Source organism: Exophiala viscosa (genome assembly GCF_022695815.1).
Source record: "Exophiala viscosa unplaced genomic scaffold EDD37scaffold_2, whole genome shotgun sequence".
NCBI classification, from domain to species: Eukaryota; Fungi; Ascomycota; class Eurotiomycetes; order Chaetothyriales; family Herpotrichiellaceae; genus Exophiala; species Exophiala viscosa.
In genome coordinates this window covers 714847-728100 of record NW_026944354.1, presented here as the reverse complement: position 1 = coordinate 728100, position 13254 = coordinate 714847, and the positions used below count along the sequence as shown (strand labels likewise).

Here is a 13254-nt window from a genome sequence, read left to right as displayed (position 1 = left end):
TTACAAGTGGCTTGGCGTTCTTCTTGGGCAGCTACCACAGTACTCACATTATCGCCACGAGTTCCAACCTTGCAAACACATTCATTGCTTTATCAATCTATGGTTGAAGGACTTGTTGAATAGCCCGTATGTGGTCTCCCCGTTCCTCAGACCCCCAATGCCACAATCCCAGGCGCTCTTGATGCTCAAATTATGCGGATCCTGCATCAACTTGGGGAAAAGCCTCAAACAGTTGTTCCTTCCAATATCCACAAGATCATGCTGATTGAGCTGTATCTCGTCGTACCATACACAAGCATTCGGGATGCTTTCAAAGGGATAGTCGATGCTGAACATGCAGCTTTTTGACCCGATCTCTGATATGGAACATACCAGGGCAGGTGTACTGAAATGCCCACTGGTGGTAATGAAGACCTGCTCTCCGAAATAATCCCTGATCAATTTGTCCTTCCTCATCTTCATGTTTGGAAACCTCGCACGATCTAGCTTATGGTCAAGGCGGTACATTTCGAATGGAATGTGTTCCCCCATGTGTCCGATGACCAGCTTGAGATCAGGAAATCTGTCGAGCACACCGGCAGTGATAATGGCGAGCAAGTGCATGTTTACACGGTTGGCGAATCCCAAAACACTCAAGTTCAGCCACGGTCGATCCTTCCACATTTGCTCATTGATCAGGGGCGTCGGCGTCCTTGGATGGATATAGACTGGCGCCCGCAAATCAGCTGCAGCCTGCCAGAAAACGTCGTACCGTGGGTGATCATAGAACAACATCGTATTACCGTTCGGACCACTGCTTTGGAAATCATTCAACAACGCACCGACGAAACCCTTCTTCTTCGTCATGCATCGTGTCAATTCATCGGCAGCCTGCTTCGGATCATGCATACTCAAGGCGGCGAATGCAGCGAAACGCTTCGGGTTTTTCATAACCTGGTCCTCGAGATAGTCATTGGCCGACGACGATAACGTTTCTGCAGCGGTCTGATCGGAGAGACCTTGACAGCCGGCAGAGTTGAGTGACAAGATCATTAGCTCAACACCATTCTCGTCCATTTGACGAAGACGATGCCCATGGATGTCAAGCAGATTTGTGCTGAGGTGTTCTTCTGGAGAAGCATTGGCAGGAGTGAATCCTATCGGACTGTTCTGCGCCAGGGACGATGGTAGCGCAAACCCTTCCTCGAGGGCAATTTTGAAGTGCATCACCACTCAAAATAGCTCACGCTTGGACTATGAGCAACTCCAACAAAAGGACGTCCTGAAAGGTGGTTGTGCAACAAGACTCTGCACGTACGAGAGTCTGCTAATGATCAGAATATTGTAGGAGCATACTTGTATGTTGACCATTGGCCGTCCACCAGGGGCAGTCTGTAGGTGCATTGGGTGCGGGAGGAGTATCCAGCGTCCCCGGATAACTGACATCCGATCACTAACATGATGAGGCTCTAGGAAATGTTGGCCTCCATGGCGCGCTGGCTTCAAGCGCAACGGGTCGACGAGTCAACCCTTTTGAAATGAATTCGCGGAAGAAACTTGTATTCTGCGTGTACTCATCTCTCTCACCTGTAAGGACAATTTTTACCGACATCAGCGGCTTCGAAAGCCGTACATGCGTCGCTCATAGTGCAGAAAAATATCCAGATTTCAGGGACGGAAATGGGAGGCTATCCACCCGTGCCGTCCGTGCCGGCTCTCCCATAGCATTCCTGCATGGGTCGCACTTCATATGCACATTATCTGACTCTAGTAACTACCGCAAATGGCACAGGTTCTTCAGTCATAAAACCAGGAATAACTGCACACGGCGCCGTCGTCCGCATCAGGCACGCATATTCGGTGTTCAGCGAGACCATGGTAAACATGCGGGGAAATAGCAGCGAGAGTTGATATCAACTCACCTTATCTCGAGGTGGGTCACTGCGCCTCTAGGCGTGATGGCCGTACTGGAGACGGACTTCTTGGGAGATAAAGACTTTCGATGGAATGCCAGTTGCTGTCCTGCATGGATAAGACAATTACTGTTCTCTGGACTGGTCCATACATGACTTTGCCATCTTAAGCATCACGACATATCTCGAGTCGACACTATACATCACAGCGCCCCTCCGGCTATCAATCATGGAGTCGCCCTCGGCAACCTTGCTTCGTCTCATGAAACGGAGAGTCCCGCCCGAGAAGCGACAACGAACTGAGATGAGCTGTGATTATTGTAAGAGAAAGAAATGCAAGTGTTTGAGACCTGCCGGTGCAGAATCCTGCCGGGCTTGCAACGAGATCGGACAGTCATGTACGACCACGAAGCCGAGGAAGCGACGAATGTACCCGAATTTCAATGCACTTTCCGGAAGCCGGCAGATCATCACTCTCGATCCTGTTGATGCATTTCATCGCAATCCATCACCAAGGCGCTCTTCGATGCATGGAGTTATGGGGACTGCCCGACCTTTGACACAAGTCTTAAACGAGGAGCTCTCGCCTACCGGAATTGTGCATAACATCTGCGAAACTACCAAGGGAGTATCAGTAGAGTCTTTGTTCGAAGACTCTCTGGGTCTGCCTCGTTACATTGGACCCATTGGATCCTACACTTTATTGGTCAAACTGTGGGAGATTATGGACGCAAAATGTGCCTTCATTGCCCAAGATCGTGACAATGCCCAGACAATGGGACAATCGATGTTGCTTTGCGACAGTAATGGGCAGAGCATAGATCTGCCCCCTCGAAAAGCCGCTGATATGTTGGTGATTTTATTCTTTGAAAAGGTTCACTGTGACTTTCCCATCTTCCACAGAGCTCTTTTCCAGGAAAGCTACGAAGGCATGTGGTCTTTGCAGCCTAACACAGAACCGGCATGGTTGATGTCCCTCTCAATGGTCTTCGTCCTGGGTTTGGAGGTAGCCCCAGACGGCTCAGACCGGGCAGACACCACCCGAATGAAAGAAGAGCTAAAGAAACGTTACCTTTCCAAGGCCAAGGACCTCTTACCTGAGGTCATTGCTGGGGCTACCCTGAGTCATGTTCAAGCACTCATGCTTTACAGTCGGTACTTACACATCACGCGAAACCGGAATGCTTCCTGGAACATCGTCGGTGCGGCAATTCGTCTGGCCGTGGCCATCGGGTTGCACAGGAACGGAAACCATGCGAAATGCAGCCCCCTCGAGCGAGAGCTGCGCAAGCGCGTTTGGTGGACACTCCATGCCTTTGAACGCATTGAATGTTCCTCACTAGGTCGCACCTCGGCCATTGACGACGACGAATGTAATGTCGGACGACCAACCGAGGGGATGCTTGACATGAGTGACACCATACCTCTCGGATATGTGGAGGCTCAAGCTGAACTGATGAAAATGCTTGGCTCAATCTGCAAGCATCAATACGGGCTGGAAGAGCTACCTCAAGAACAAGTCGACTTCGCAATCAAGACTCTGGTAGACCTTGACGGATGGTACGGAAACCTGCCATCTCATCTCATGGCCACGTCAAAATCGCCGAGAACTCACTCGAGAGCAATTCTGCTCCTTCACGTTCAGTACCATTACACTATTACGCTTCTGTGTCGACCTTTCCTTGTCTCCTTGACCACCAAGCCAGTAACCCGGCTGTCCAATATGGCAACGCTGTCATCCCATGCCAAGACATGTATCACATCCGCAAAAGCTGCTGTGTCTATCCTCAACGAGCTATTTTCTGCTGGACTCTTCAATTCCAAGACGTGGTGGGATGTCTATTACGTGGAGTCCATTTGCATGATCCTTGCTATTGGCAGGTTTGTGGAGGAAGAGGGTTTCAAGAATGATCCTGGTATCATGCAGTCAATCAAAACATGCGTGCACATTCTGGAAGAGTGCAAAGAGTTCTCGCCTACGATGCAACGGTTCGCGAAGGTAACGACAGACTTTGCTCAAGCTCTCGTATATGACTCCTCTCCGGAGGCTCAGCAGTTCTACGAAAGGCATCAACCCGACTTCTCGGAAGACTTGTTCCCTGGCCCACTCCATGCTCAAGCTACAGAAGCCGCCGCTTCGTTCGCCGGACCGGGGTGTGATCATCTTAACACTGGCGATGCAGCCTCTAGTCATCATGATCCTTTCGCCGCTCATTGGGACATTCCTGATATGTCTTACCCGGATGACTGGGCAGATGTTGGGTTTGTGATGGATGAAACATAGCTGATCACCACCATTCCAGCCAGGCTGAGAGTGTTCTTGGGCCCGCTTCTCCTTGTCCTGAAAAAGATGGGCCGTTCCTGCCAGACAAATTGATTCCGGCGCAGGTGCTGGCCTCGCTCTAGAGCGTCACTTTGTGGATGGCATGCTCCGTGTACCCCATGAATCTGATGAAGATCTTGGCACTATCGAGCACCCTCTTTTTGCTTTGACCACGAGTGTCTCTGCTCCAAAATGCGCCATGGGTATCTTCGAAATCGAGTGCTGCAACGGCCTTCCATATACCATACACTTCTTCGGGCGGTAGTGGAATCTGTCATCACAACGTCAGGGGATGGCCCATACTCAGTGGAAGAAGAATTACACACCATGTTAGGATATGACCACATGAAAGTGAAGGACGCAGTATCGGCCGGACGATCCACATGATAAACTCCACTGGGGATGACAGTGATACTGTCCGCCACCAGCAGCTTCTTCCTTTCCTTCCACAACAGGACTGAGCTGCCGGGAAAATGTCCTCCGACTTTGACAGCCTTGAATTGGCCGTCAAGAAATTCCTTCTCGTTGCCTTCCCACAGCACATGGGCGGGGCCGGTGCGCATGATCCAGTCTTTGTCTTCTGCCGACAAGTAAACCTTGCAGTCGAAAGCCTCCGCCCAGTGCAACGAGGTTGAATAGTAATGCGGATGGGATATGACGATGGCATGGATGCCGCCGAGATCTTTGATGGTTTTGATCGTCTCTTCATCGATATATGTGATACAATCCCACAATATGTTTCCCTTCTCCGTGCAACACAAAATGGCACGTTGACCAATTGCGACTTGTGGTTGCGTATATATACTTATCAATCCAGAGTCGTACTTGTCGTGTTTGAACACATTTTGGAACTTGCCGGAACGTTGCAGTTCACGAAGTGTGGTCCAGGTTTGCCTGTCCCGATCGTTACTTCTTACATCTCATACGCAAAATCCATGCTGTGGTACTTACCCGTCCGGTGGCACGTATTGTCGAGGATCATCGCAAACCACGCATGATTTGATAGCCCTAGTTGAGTGCTGGGCACCACACATGCCACAGATCATGAGATCCATCCTTGAGATGAGGTAGTACTCTCTTGCAGAGACGCATCCAAGAGCACGAAATGGTCAGGGACATCAAAGAAGAATGTTGAGCGTACTCGCACAGCAAAGTATTCATGGCTCATTTCGGACTTGAACAATCAGACCTTTATCCATTGTGGATCAAGTTGCACCTGCTAGAGTGCCGGATACATGCTATTGCCAGCGGCACATCCCTGGGGTCTGCAAGCAAGCGATCTCGTAACGCCTGATCCATTCCACATGAAAAGTATTCGTGTCTCAAGTGGGCATGCATTCAGACTTCCCATTGGCTTCTAGGGATCATAATACTGTACCCGAGACCACGAAGTCGCGGATAGGTGATCCAGGCTGTCAGCGTGTCACCCGTGCCGGCGGACAGACCCTGCATGCAGCCACGATGCTTATCTAAAAACCGTTCCGCTGATAGCACCACGGAAATCAGCGTGCTTGTTGATGCCCACTACTGAGAACGAGAGTTACTGACACGTCATCCAGAAAAATGATTTTTCTGCTGGAGGGAAGAGCTCTCACAAGGTCAATAGGAAGGAAGCGATTACGGTGACAGTTACTCATAGTCCTCATCGCAAGGATAGTCTTGGTGCCAGACTCGCAGTTCTCACCCCAAGACAGTGCCGACTTGCGCATGACAAGTTGGAGTTCCGCGCACAATGACCGACTCTGCGGCACATCAGGAACGAGCGCAGCATGAAGCCTCATTAAAACGCAATCCTCATCCTGATTTCCAGACAGTAGAAAACTCTCGGCCAGATTGGGATGCGCAGAGATCTTGGGCCTTCACAAAAGCTCCCGACACGAACTGGTCCTGGGGTAAAGGAGGCAATGATGGTGGTGCATCGCTGAAGAAAGACCATGTCGAAATCAATCCGCATGCAGAGGGAAGGCCAAAAGCCTACAACTACAAGCTGTTGATCTCCGGCGTAATACCGAGGCCGATCGGATTCTTGAGCACAGTCTCCAAAGACGGTATTGGTTTTACATCATTTTGAATGCAGATATGCCATACTGACACGAACTAAGGGTCGTCGACAAACCTTGCACCATATTCATATACCAACATCGTGACACACGACCCTCCGATATTCACTGTTGGCATTGCAGGTGGGATTAGCGATGCTAAAGACAGCCTGGCAAATCTGATTGCAAGTGGGGAGTGTGAGTACCACCCATGATTTGACGCCAGCCTTGAGTACTCCGGACACTGATGGATCGCAGGTGTCCTCAACCTCGTTTCCGAACATTTTGTGGAAGCCATGAATGCTACATCGATCAATGCTCCGTACGGCGTGTCGGAGTGGGAGCTGACAGGACTGCACCCGGCACCCTCCACGCATGTGAAGCCTGCCAGGGTGAAAGAGGCCGTCTTCGCTATTGAGTGCAAGCTGGTTGATACCAAGGAGTTTGATAGTCGGGCTACGCCAGGTAAAAAGTCGGCGACGCTTGTCATGCTAGAAGGCGTCAACTTCTGGGTAAGAGAAGATGCGATCAACGAGGAGAGGAATATCATCGACCCTGCAGTAAGTCTTGCCATCCTGTCGTTTCACCAAGTAGCATGGCTGACGGTGGTGATTTACAGGTTCTGCGTCCTATTAGTCGACTGGGCGGCATCACCTACGGTCGTAATGTTGAAGGATTCGAGCTCTTGAGACCAGATTATGAGAAGGCCCAGGCTTCTGGGGAGCTGAAGGATGTCGAAAATGCGTCTACTGCCCATATCTAACGTCTATAGAAAAGAGATCCGAGAATTAGACCATTCTTCAAGCGTCCTGGTGTTCTTCCATACCAGGTTACAGGAACTGTCCCAGGCTCTTCCCATCCATTCTTATCGCACCAGATACCTAGGGCCTGTCATTCCCAAGCACGGTCCACATGATCAGGGACTCTGCGACGCCACCAGATAGGCTTTCAGCACCCAAGCCAGGGGTCCCAGGTGGGGTCTTATGCAAGTATGGGCGCTAGGAAGCCTGTATCAAGCGGGGTCAAACAGACATCCTATCGATCAACTTCAAGACTCAACACTGTTCCCTTGCATGTGCACATCCCAAGTGCTCCATCGGAAGGCTGCAAGGCTCCGAACGTCCGCATTCTGGAAGCCAGCATGCAAGGATGTGTCCGTCGTGGTGCACTACCCGCCTGCGTGGCGACGCACGCCATTATCATGCAACTCGAAATGAACCGGCTTTGAGGCACCACGGTCATGTAAAAGGCTTTCCTGGTAGCCGTGAGTGAGCCTTGTGGACCATTTACAACTGCTAGAGACGGTCGACATCGAAAAACCAAATCATGGCTCGACCTCTCGACATCGTGATTGTTGGAGGTGGCATAGGAGGACTCTCCGCAGCGATCGCCATACGCATCGCCGGGCATAATGTCGTGGTCCTCGAAGCAGCCGAGAAGATTGAAGAAGTCCGTTTCCTGTTCCCACCGGAAGATGAAGCACGCTCACATATAACTATGTAGATCGGCGCAGGCCTCCAATTCTCAGCAAATGCAACACGGATCCTCACAAAATGGGGTCTCGACAAAGAGATATTAGGCGACGTCGTCGAGCCATACAACTGCATAATGAGGCGGTGGCAGGACGGCAGCACGATATCCACCCTCGCATTACACGACTACCACCGACAGACATACGGCGCTCCCTTCTGGGATATCCACCGACACGACCTCATCGTTGCCCTTCACAGGCGCGCGCTCGAGTTAGGCGCGGAGATCAAGACCGATGCGAAAGTCATCGACGTCGGCTTTGACGCCGGAAGCGTGACATTGAAATCCGGCGAGACGTATACGGCTGACCTGATCGTCGGCGCAGATGGACTCAACAGCCTTTGTCGCCAAAGATTTGTGCCGACCGAACTGCCCGAACTCACAGGCGACATGGCGTTTCGAGTACTTCTGGACGTTGCGGACTTGCCAGCTGATGATCTTGAGTTTCAAGAGTTGGCTTCGAATCCGCAATGCACGTACTGGCTTGGACCGAGTGGGCATGCCATTGTGTACGTTCTCAAGGGCGGCCGACAGATCAATCTTGTCGCCGTGGCCCCAGATGACCTGCCAATCGGTGTGATCCGCGCGCCGTGCCAGGTCGAGGACGTTCTGAAGATCTTCAAAGATTGGGATCCGTTGTACGTATCGACCAGACTAGTGTTCCTTGCTGAAACATCCCTAACTCTGTGGTAAAGGCTTCAGAAGATCATATCCCAAGAAAAAGTGATATGGAAATGGAAACTACACAAACGACCCTCCCTGGACAAATGGTGCCATCCCTCTGGCAAATTTACATTGCTTGGGTAAGTCCAATACGTTTCCAAGGAATTATATGCATATACTGATGGGAACTCAAGGGACGCCGTCCACCCAACACTCCCATACCTCTCCCAAGGTGCGGGCATATCCCTCGAAGACGCCGCCGTCCTAGGCCACATTCTGGCACAACGCATTCCGCTCTCCGAAGCAATAGTCCAGTACGAGGCGCTGAGGCGGCCGCGTACAACGAAGATTGTCGCTGCCGCTACTGCGCAACAGTATTGGTATCATCTACACGACGGAGAGGCTCAGCAGCACCGAGACGCCATTATGGGCGCAGAGATATCGTGTGAAGGTGATCCTTTTCTGTGGAGGGAACCCACCTTTTCGCCCTGGTTGTATGGGTATGATGCTTATAAGGAGGCGGAGAAGGCTGTAGAGCAGGGATTGTCTTTGGGGTTTGCGAATGGAACTGCCAACTAGGCTGTTGAGATAGTGTGATGATTTGCTTCGCGAACGAGTGAATGGCAATTGATAATTGCATTCGGTGCAGTGGAAATTACTTGGAGGAAAACACTCAGCATCTAGAATCGAAGGTTGACTTGAAGGCCCTTCATTGAAGCTCTTTATCATTCGGAATCCATGCCAGTAAATACACGATACTGTACAACACCGAGCTCAATCCCCGACGATGGTATTGGCCGCTTCCACAATTGCCTTCTGGCTCCTGTCCTTATGCCGCTCCATGGCTTCCACCTCTTGCCACTTAGCATCGACATCATGCTCCAGAATCCACCAATTGATAGTAAAACGTTCCCTATATCTTCTGATCCACTCCTTCTCGTCGGACCCAGCGGCCGCAACGTAGGCAGTGTCCAGCTTATCCAACTTGATCTGCTCCTCGACACGGGCGAGAAAGTGTCGTCGTGTTTCATTGTACAACCGTAACGCATACGGCACATCGTACGGCGCTGTACTCGCCTCTGAGATTGTTGAGCTGGACTGATGAGTCCGCCAAAGTGAAAGGCAAAGCGCTCTGACGTCGCTGAAGGCGAAAGAGCAGCCAGCACCGTAGGCACCGGCTGTGGCTATAAGAAAACATGTTAGCTTAAGGACGGAAAAGCAGTGGTTGTTGTCTCCCGCTTACGGTGTGCAGCGTCTCCCACGAAAGCAACAGCATCGTCACGAATAAGGTCTCTCATCCAAGGTGATGATTGCAATGGGTAGGCTTCGACATTTGGCAAGGCTTTTACGACCTCATTAATAATCGGATCCCAGTCCTGAAAGACGTCAGCCGAATGATGTATGGCAGAGCTTTGCAAGGAGGACTTACTTTGAAATGTTCCAAGAGTCGATCAATACCCGCTTTGCCCATTGAGTGACGCCATTCCAGCGTTTTGGCGTATTCTTCCGACTCAGAAGCCATGGTCACGAAGGAGTATACTCCGGGTTCTGCAACGGAATCGTCAGCGCAACCACAATACAATGATCTGATCATCCATACCTAGTTTCGAGAGAAAGACGACTTCTCCATTTCTGCGCCAGGATGACGTGTCATCTGGCAGACCTTTGATATGTTGCACCAGTTCCATAGGAACATTCTGCCGATATGACACACGGCCTCTGTAGGCGATCGTGCCGTCAGGCAGGTACTTCCTCCTGATTTTCTAACCAATATAAGCCGACTTGGACATATTATGGTGACCGCGTAGAACTCACAGAGTACAGGCCATCCGCTGCCACGACCAGATCGGCCTCCTCAACCCGGCCGTCTTCGAAGACAATTCTCATGCCGCTGGGTTCGTTCTTTTCCACTCGCAGCACGCTGCTGGAGTAGTTTATCACATCATCGGGGACATCTCTCACGAGCAGATCATGCAGAGCAATTCGACTGATGCGACCCTCTTGCATGTGCCTAGGTGTGTGCGGCGACAGAGCATTTGTTAGGATCTCGCCCGTCCGCCAATGACGATGATTGATGCCTTCACAATCGTCCCCACGGTAGAGAAGGTATTGCAGTCTCTCCCACGAAGCGGGTGATAACATTCTTGACAGCGACCGCATAGCTGGAAGGGACGTCAGCGTGTGCAAAATGTATCATGCATGTCGATCTGTGCTCGATCCTATAGGGGAAATAGGTGCTGTCTCACCAGAAACCATGACTCCTATCAAGGCTCCCGCCTCCCTGACCTTGTCCGACCTTTCATACACCTTGACGTCGACGTCCGGTAGACGTGAAAGAGTCCCTGCGGCTGCTGCTCCCGCTAGACCTCCTCCTATGATGCTTCACTAGTGTTAGCATGTGACTGGCTCTTGGACTTGGACTGGATCTTACGCTATTTTGAGTGGCGGCCGTTGACCTGTTGTCTTGGGTAGTACCCCTGGATAGACGCCAGTGATGGGGTAGAAGTGGTTGGGACGACCACGGCCAGGAGTAGGCTCGACATGGCCACGGATGTGGATGCCGTTGATGCCGTTGGAAAGTCCTTTGTAGTCTTTCGGCAACTCTTTGTGGCCATTGACAACATCAAGGTCGTCCTCTACCTGGTACCCTAATGAGCCCATGGTGCAATCTGTCGGCCTTCTTTCAGCACTTTAGTTGAACGAGGTGGAAGACTGGTCGATGTTGGAGATAACAAGCGGCAGGGTTGTTCCAGTCAAGATCAGGTTCTTGAATGTCCATGGTAGATATCAGCATCTCTCTCCGCTGCATTCGATGGCACCGACTGTACATCTTGGCAAAGGCCGACTCTTGCTGATAAGCCTATCTCGTGGCATCTGTCTGGGAGGATGCAAGCATGCGGAAACATCCCCGCTATACCACACAGTCTGACTTTCCTAGTTGAAGTCTCGCGCCGGATGCATCGATAACACGATTTGACGCTAACCGGGAAGCCGGCACCGGGATCCACCATTGGCACGCGGATATCTGCACGCATATCAGGATTGCCAACCTGGCAATGTTCCTCGTGGACCAGGCTCCATGCTGTGCGCCTGGTGAGTGCTCCTGTCGTTCGAGACAATCTGTAGTCTGGCGGAGTCGCCGTCGTCGTTGCTGGGCCCTTACTCGTCAATATTTCAGCCTTGCGACCTAAGGGTGCATTTGTTCTATATCTTGGCTATACTGTAGTCTACCCTAAAGGTGCCTATGCGTTCCGCCTAGCAGGTTGAGCCACGATATCAACTGAACATGCTTGAGATTCACTGCACTGGAACTCCTTACCAGGTATGCTCATTGGCCTCAAGTCATCGGACGGATGGCCCTGATACGGATTTTCATACTCTCCAGAAGCTGATCAGTATCAGATTGGGTTTCAACATGGCCAAGGAGCACGCACGAAGATCGAGAATGGCCTCAAGTTCTACGAGTCATTCTTTGCGGAGAAGACTCGCATGAACTGGGCTACTGCAATCTCGAAAGCCGAACTATTCTTGCCGTTCTTGGAGCATGGCTGGAAGCACCTGCTAGAAGAGTTGAAGGGCACGTCGAGTAATGTTGAGTATGAAAGAAACGTTCGCTGACTCATATATCCAGGAGTTGCGGATGGAGCCGGAGTTTTATTTGGAAGCATTCTAGCACTGAATGTCCGAACGGAAATATCTATGGGCATGATGAATGATGGTTGTACCTCTTTGGCTTGGAAAACTTTAGATGTTTCGTACCTGGCACAGAATTGGGACGTATGTTGTTGACCTGAGTCTCGCGGGATTGGAACTGACTGAGCCAGTGGGAGCCGCCGCAACAAGATAACCTCATCGTCCTCCACATCAAGAGAGATGCAAAGCCGTCTATCAGTCAGGTCACAGAGGCGGGAATCATCGGCAAAGTCGGCCTCAATTCGTGCGGAGTTGGGGTATGTCTGAATGCCATCAGGGTAAAAGGGGTCGATTTCAATCGACTGCCCGGACATCTCGCACTCCGAGCGGTGCTAGATAGCAAGTCCAGGAAGGAGGCAGTGAACGTCCTGAAGGAAGCAGGTGTCGCTGCAGCCATCCACATCCTTGTCGCAGATCCTTCGGGGAGCACCTCGATAGAGGCCAGCTCGCGCGACCTGGTCGTAACGGACGCAGTGGGTGGCAGAATCACGCACTCGAACCACTTTTGCTGGCCTCACGCTCAGGGTGTGCCGGTGACTGTGGCCGCGCCAGATTCTTTGGTAAGACTTGAGCGTGTCAATGAGCTTATGGATTCGGTCAGCAAGGGCGGAACTCCAGACCGCTTGATGCTGGAAAGCATGCTGAACGATGAATACAATGCACCGTTTGGTATCAACAAGGCTGGCAATGTGGAGCAACCACTTAGGACGTTGTTCAGCATTGTCATGGAGCTCAGTTCAAGATCAGCACGTGTGAGATTTGGCAGACCAACAGACGATGCGGAAACCGTCGCGCTATGTCCAGAGCAATCATGAGATTGCATGGTACAGTAAACCTGGTCTTCAAAAGCATAGGCAGCCGCACTTCACTTCGTAACGTGAAGCATCTTATCCACCCTGGAGTCCTCAAAATTGGTGGGAAGAGAAGATCCTTGACCACCGAGTGACATTGACCCTGATCGCAAGGAATCTAGACCGAAAAGGAAGGTACAGCGAGCGTGAATGTCCTTTCTAGATGACTTCACATTCTCAGCAATCGTTCTTTACCATTGCAATGACATGGTATTCTCGTCCTTCCGTCTCCGTCTCCGTCTCGTATAATGTCAGTGTGGCCG

At 51.2% G+C, this 13254-nt stretch overlaps 7 protein-coding genes across 7 annotated transcripts; 4 read left to right on the top strand and 3 right to left on the bottom strand.

Annotated features, from left to right (window-relative positions):
* Nucleotides 1-41: 41 nt before the first annotated feature.
* EDD37DRAFT_229493 (uncharacterized protein) lies at nt 42-1362 on the bottom strand. Its single transcript, XM_062810516.1, has one exon. It carries the CDS (start codon nt 1204-1206, stop codon nt 82-84), a length of 1125 nt encoding a protein of 374 aa, XP_062672690.1. The 5' UTR covers nt 1207-1362; the 3' UTR covers nt 42-81.
* Nucleotides 1363-1746: 384 nt separating this feature from the next.
* On the top strand, nt 1747-4334 carry EDD37DRAFT_229512 (fungal-specific transcription factor domain-containing protein). The gene has a single exon (XM_062810519.1). It carries the CDS (start codon nt 2122-2124, stop codon nt 4174-4176), a length of 2055 nt encoding a protein of 684 aa, XP_062672689.1. The 5' UTR covers nt 1747-2121; the 3' UTR covers nt 4177-4334.
* EDD37DRAFT_229538 (metallo-beta-lactamase) lies at nt 4236-5608 on the bottom strand. The gene is made up of 3 exons (XM_062810520.1): nt 5167-5608; nt 4542-5109; nt 4236-4486 (listed from the first exon to the last, which is right to left on the bottom strand). The coding sequence occupies exons 1-3, from the start codon at nt 5268-5270 to the stop codon at nt 4295-4297; spliced, it is 864 nt and encodes a 287-aa protein (XP_062672688.1). The 5' UTR covers nt 5271-5608; the 3' UTR covers nt 4236-4294.
* Nucleotides 5609-5947: 339 nt separating this feature from the next.
* Nucleotides 5948-7017, top strand: EDD37DRAFT_656088 (uncharacterized protein; the record flags this gene model as incomplete). The annotated part of the gene is made up of 4 exons (XM_062818805.1): nt 5948-6263; nt 6318-6452; nt 6513-6814; nt 6874-7017. The coding sequence occupies 4 exons, from the start codon at nt 5948-5950 to the stop codon at nt 7015-7017; spliced, it is 897 nt and encodes a 298-aa protein (XP_062672687.1).
* A 282-nt stretch (nt 7018-7299) lies between these two features.
* EDD37DRAFT_229498 (uncharacterized protein) lies at nt 7300-9099 on the top strand. Its single transcript, XM_062810517.1, has 4 exons — nt 7300-7703; nt 7758-8422; nt 8480-8587; nt 8642-9099. Exons 1-4 carry the CDS (start codon nt 7581-7583, stop codon nt 9024-9026), a joined length of 1281 nt encoding a protein of 426 aa, XP_062672686.1. The 5' UTR covers nt 7300-7580; the 3' UTR covers nt 9027-9099.
* Nucleotides 9100-9124: 25 nt separating this feature from the next.
* EDD37DRAFT_229508 (salicylate hydroxylase) lies at nt 9125-11506 on the bottom strand. Its single transcript, XM_062810518.1, has 7 exons — nt 10879-11506; nt 10694-10827; nt 10263-10609; nt 10048-10210; nt 9877-9995; nt 9691-9823; nt 9125-9631 (listed from the first exon to the last, which is right to left on the bottom strand). The coding sequence occupies exons 1-7, from the start codon at nt 11106-11108 to the stop codon at nt 9222-9224; spliced, it is 1536 nt and encodes a 511-aa protein (XP_062672685.1). The 5' UTR covers nt 11109-11506; the 3' UTR covers nt 9125-9221.
* A 227-nt stretch (nt 11507-11733) lies between these two features.
* Nucleotides 11734-12955, top strand: EDD37DRAFT_656086 (putative acyl-coenzyme A:6-aminopenicillanic-acid-acyltransferase 40 kDa form; the record flags this gene model as incomplete). The annotated part of the gene is made up of 4 exons (XM_062818804.1): nt 11734-11769; nt 11850-12024; nt 12079-12224; nt 12272-12955. 4 exons carry the CDS (start codon nt 11734-11736, stop codon nt 12953-12955), a joined length of 1041 nt encoding a protein of 346 aa, XP_062672684.1.
* Between the last annotated feature and the right edge of the window lie 299 nt (nt 12956-13254).

Bases quoted from the DNA above. Each gene is read 5' to 3' on its own strand.
- EDD37DRAFT_229493 (XM_062810516.1), bottom strand. From the start codon at position 1,206: ATGCACTTCAAAATTGCCCTCGAGGAAGGGTTTGCGCTACCATCGTCC.
- EDD37DRAFT_229538 (XM_062810520.1), bottom strand. From the start codon at position 5,270: ATGGATCTCATGATCTGTGGCATGTGTGGTGCCCAGCACTCAACTAGG. The intron at 5,110-5,166 runs GTAAGTACCACA...CGATCGGGACAG, and splicing joins CAATACGTGCCACCGGACGG to GCAAACCTGGACCACACTTC. The intron at 4,487-4,541 runs GTGTGTAATTCT...TTGTGATGACAG, and splicing joins TGTGGTCATATCCTAACATG to ATTCCACTACCGCCCGAAGA.
- EDD37DRAFT_229508 (XM_062810518.1), bottom strand. From the start codon at position 11,108: ATGGGCTCATTAGGGTACCAGGTAGAGGACGACCTTGATGTTGTCAAT. The intron at 10,610-10,693 runs GTGAGACAGCAC...CGTCCCTTCCAG, and splicing joins GATAGGAGTCATGGTTTCTG to CTATGCGGTCGCTGTCAAGA. The intron at 10,211-10,262 runs GTGAGTTCTACG...TATATTGGTTAG, and splicing joins CAGCGGATGGCCTGTACTCT to AAAATCAGGAGGAAGTACCT.
- EDD37DRAFT_229498 (XM_062810517.1), top strand. From the start codon at position 7,581: ATGGCTCGACCTCTCGACATCGTGATTGTTGGAGGTGGCATAGGAGGA. The intron at 8,423-8,479 runs GTACGTATCGAC...TCTGTGGTAAAG, and splicing joins TTCAAAGATTGGGATCCGTT to GCTTCAGAAGATCATATCCC. The intron at 8,588-8,641 runs GTAAGTCCAATA...TGGGAACTCAAG, and splicing joins GGCAAATTTACATTGCTTGG to GGACGCCGTCCACCCAACAC.
- EDD37DRAFT_229512 (XM_062810519.1), top strand. From the start codon at position 2,122: ATGGAGTCGCCCTCGGCAACCTTGCTTCGTCTCATGAAACGGAGAGTC.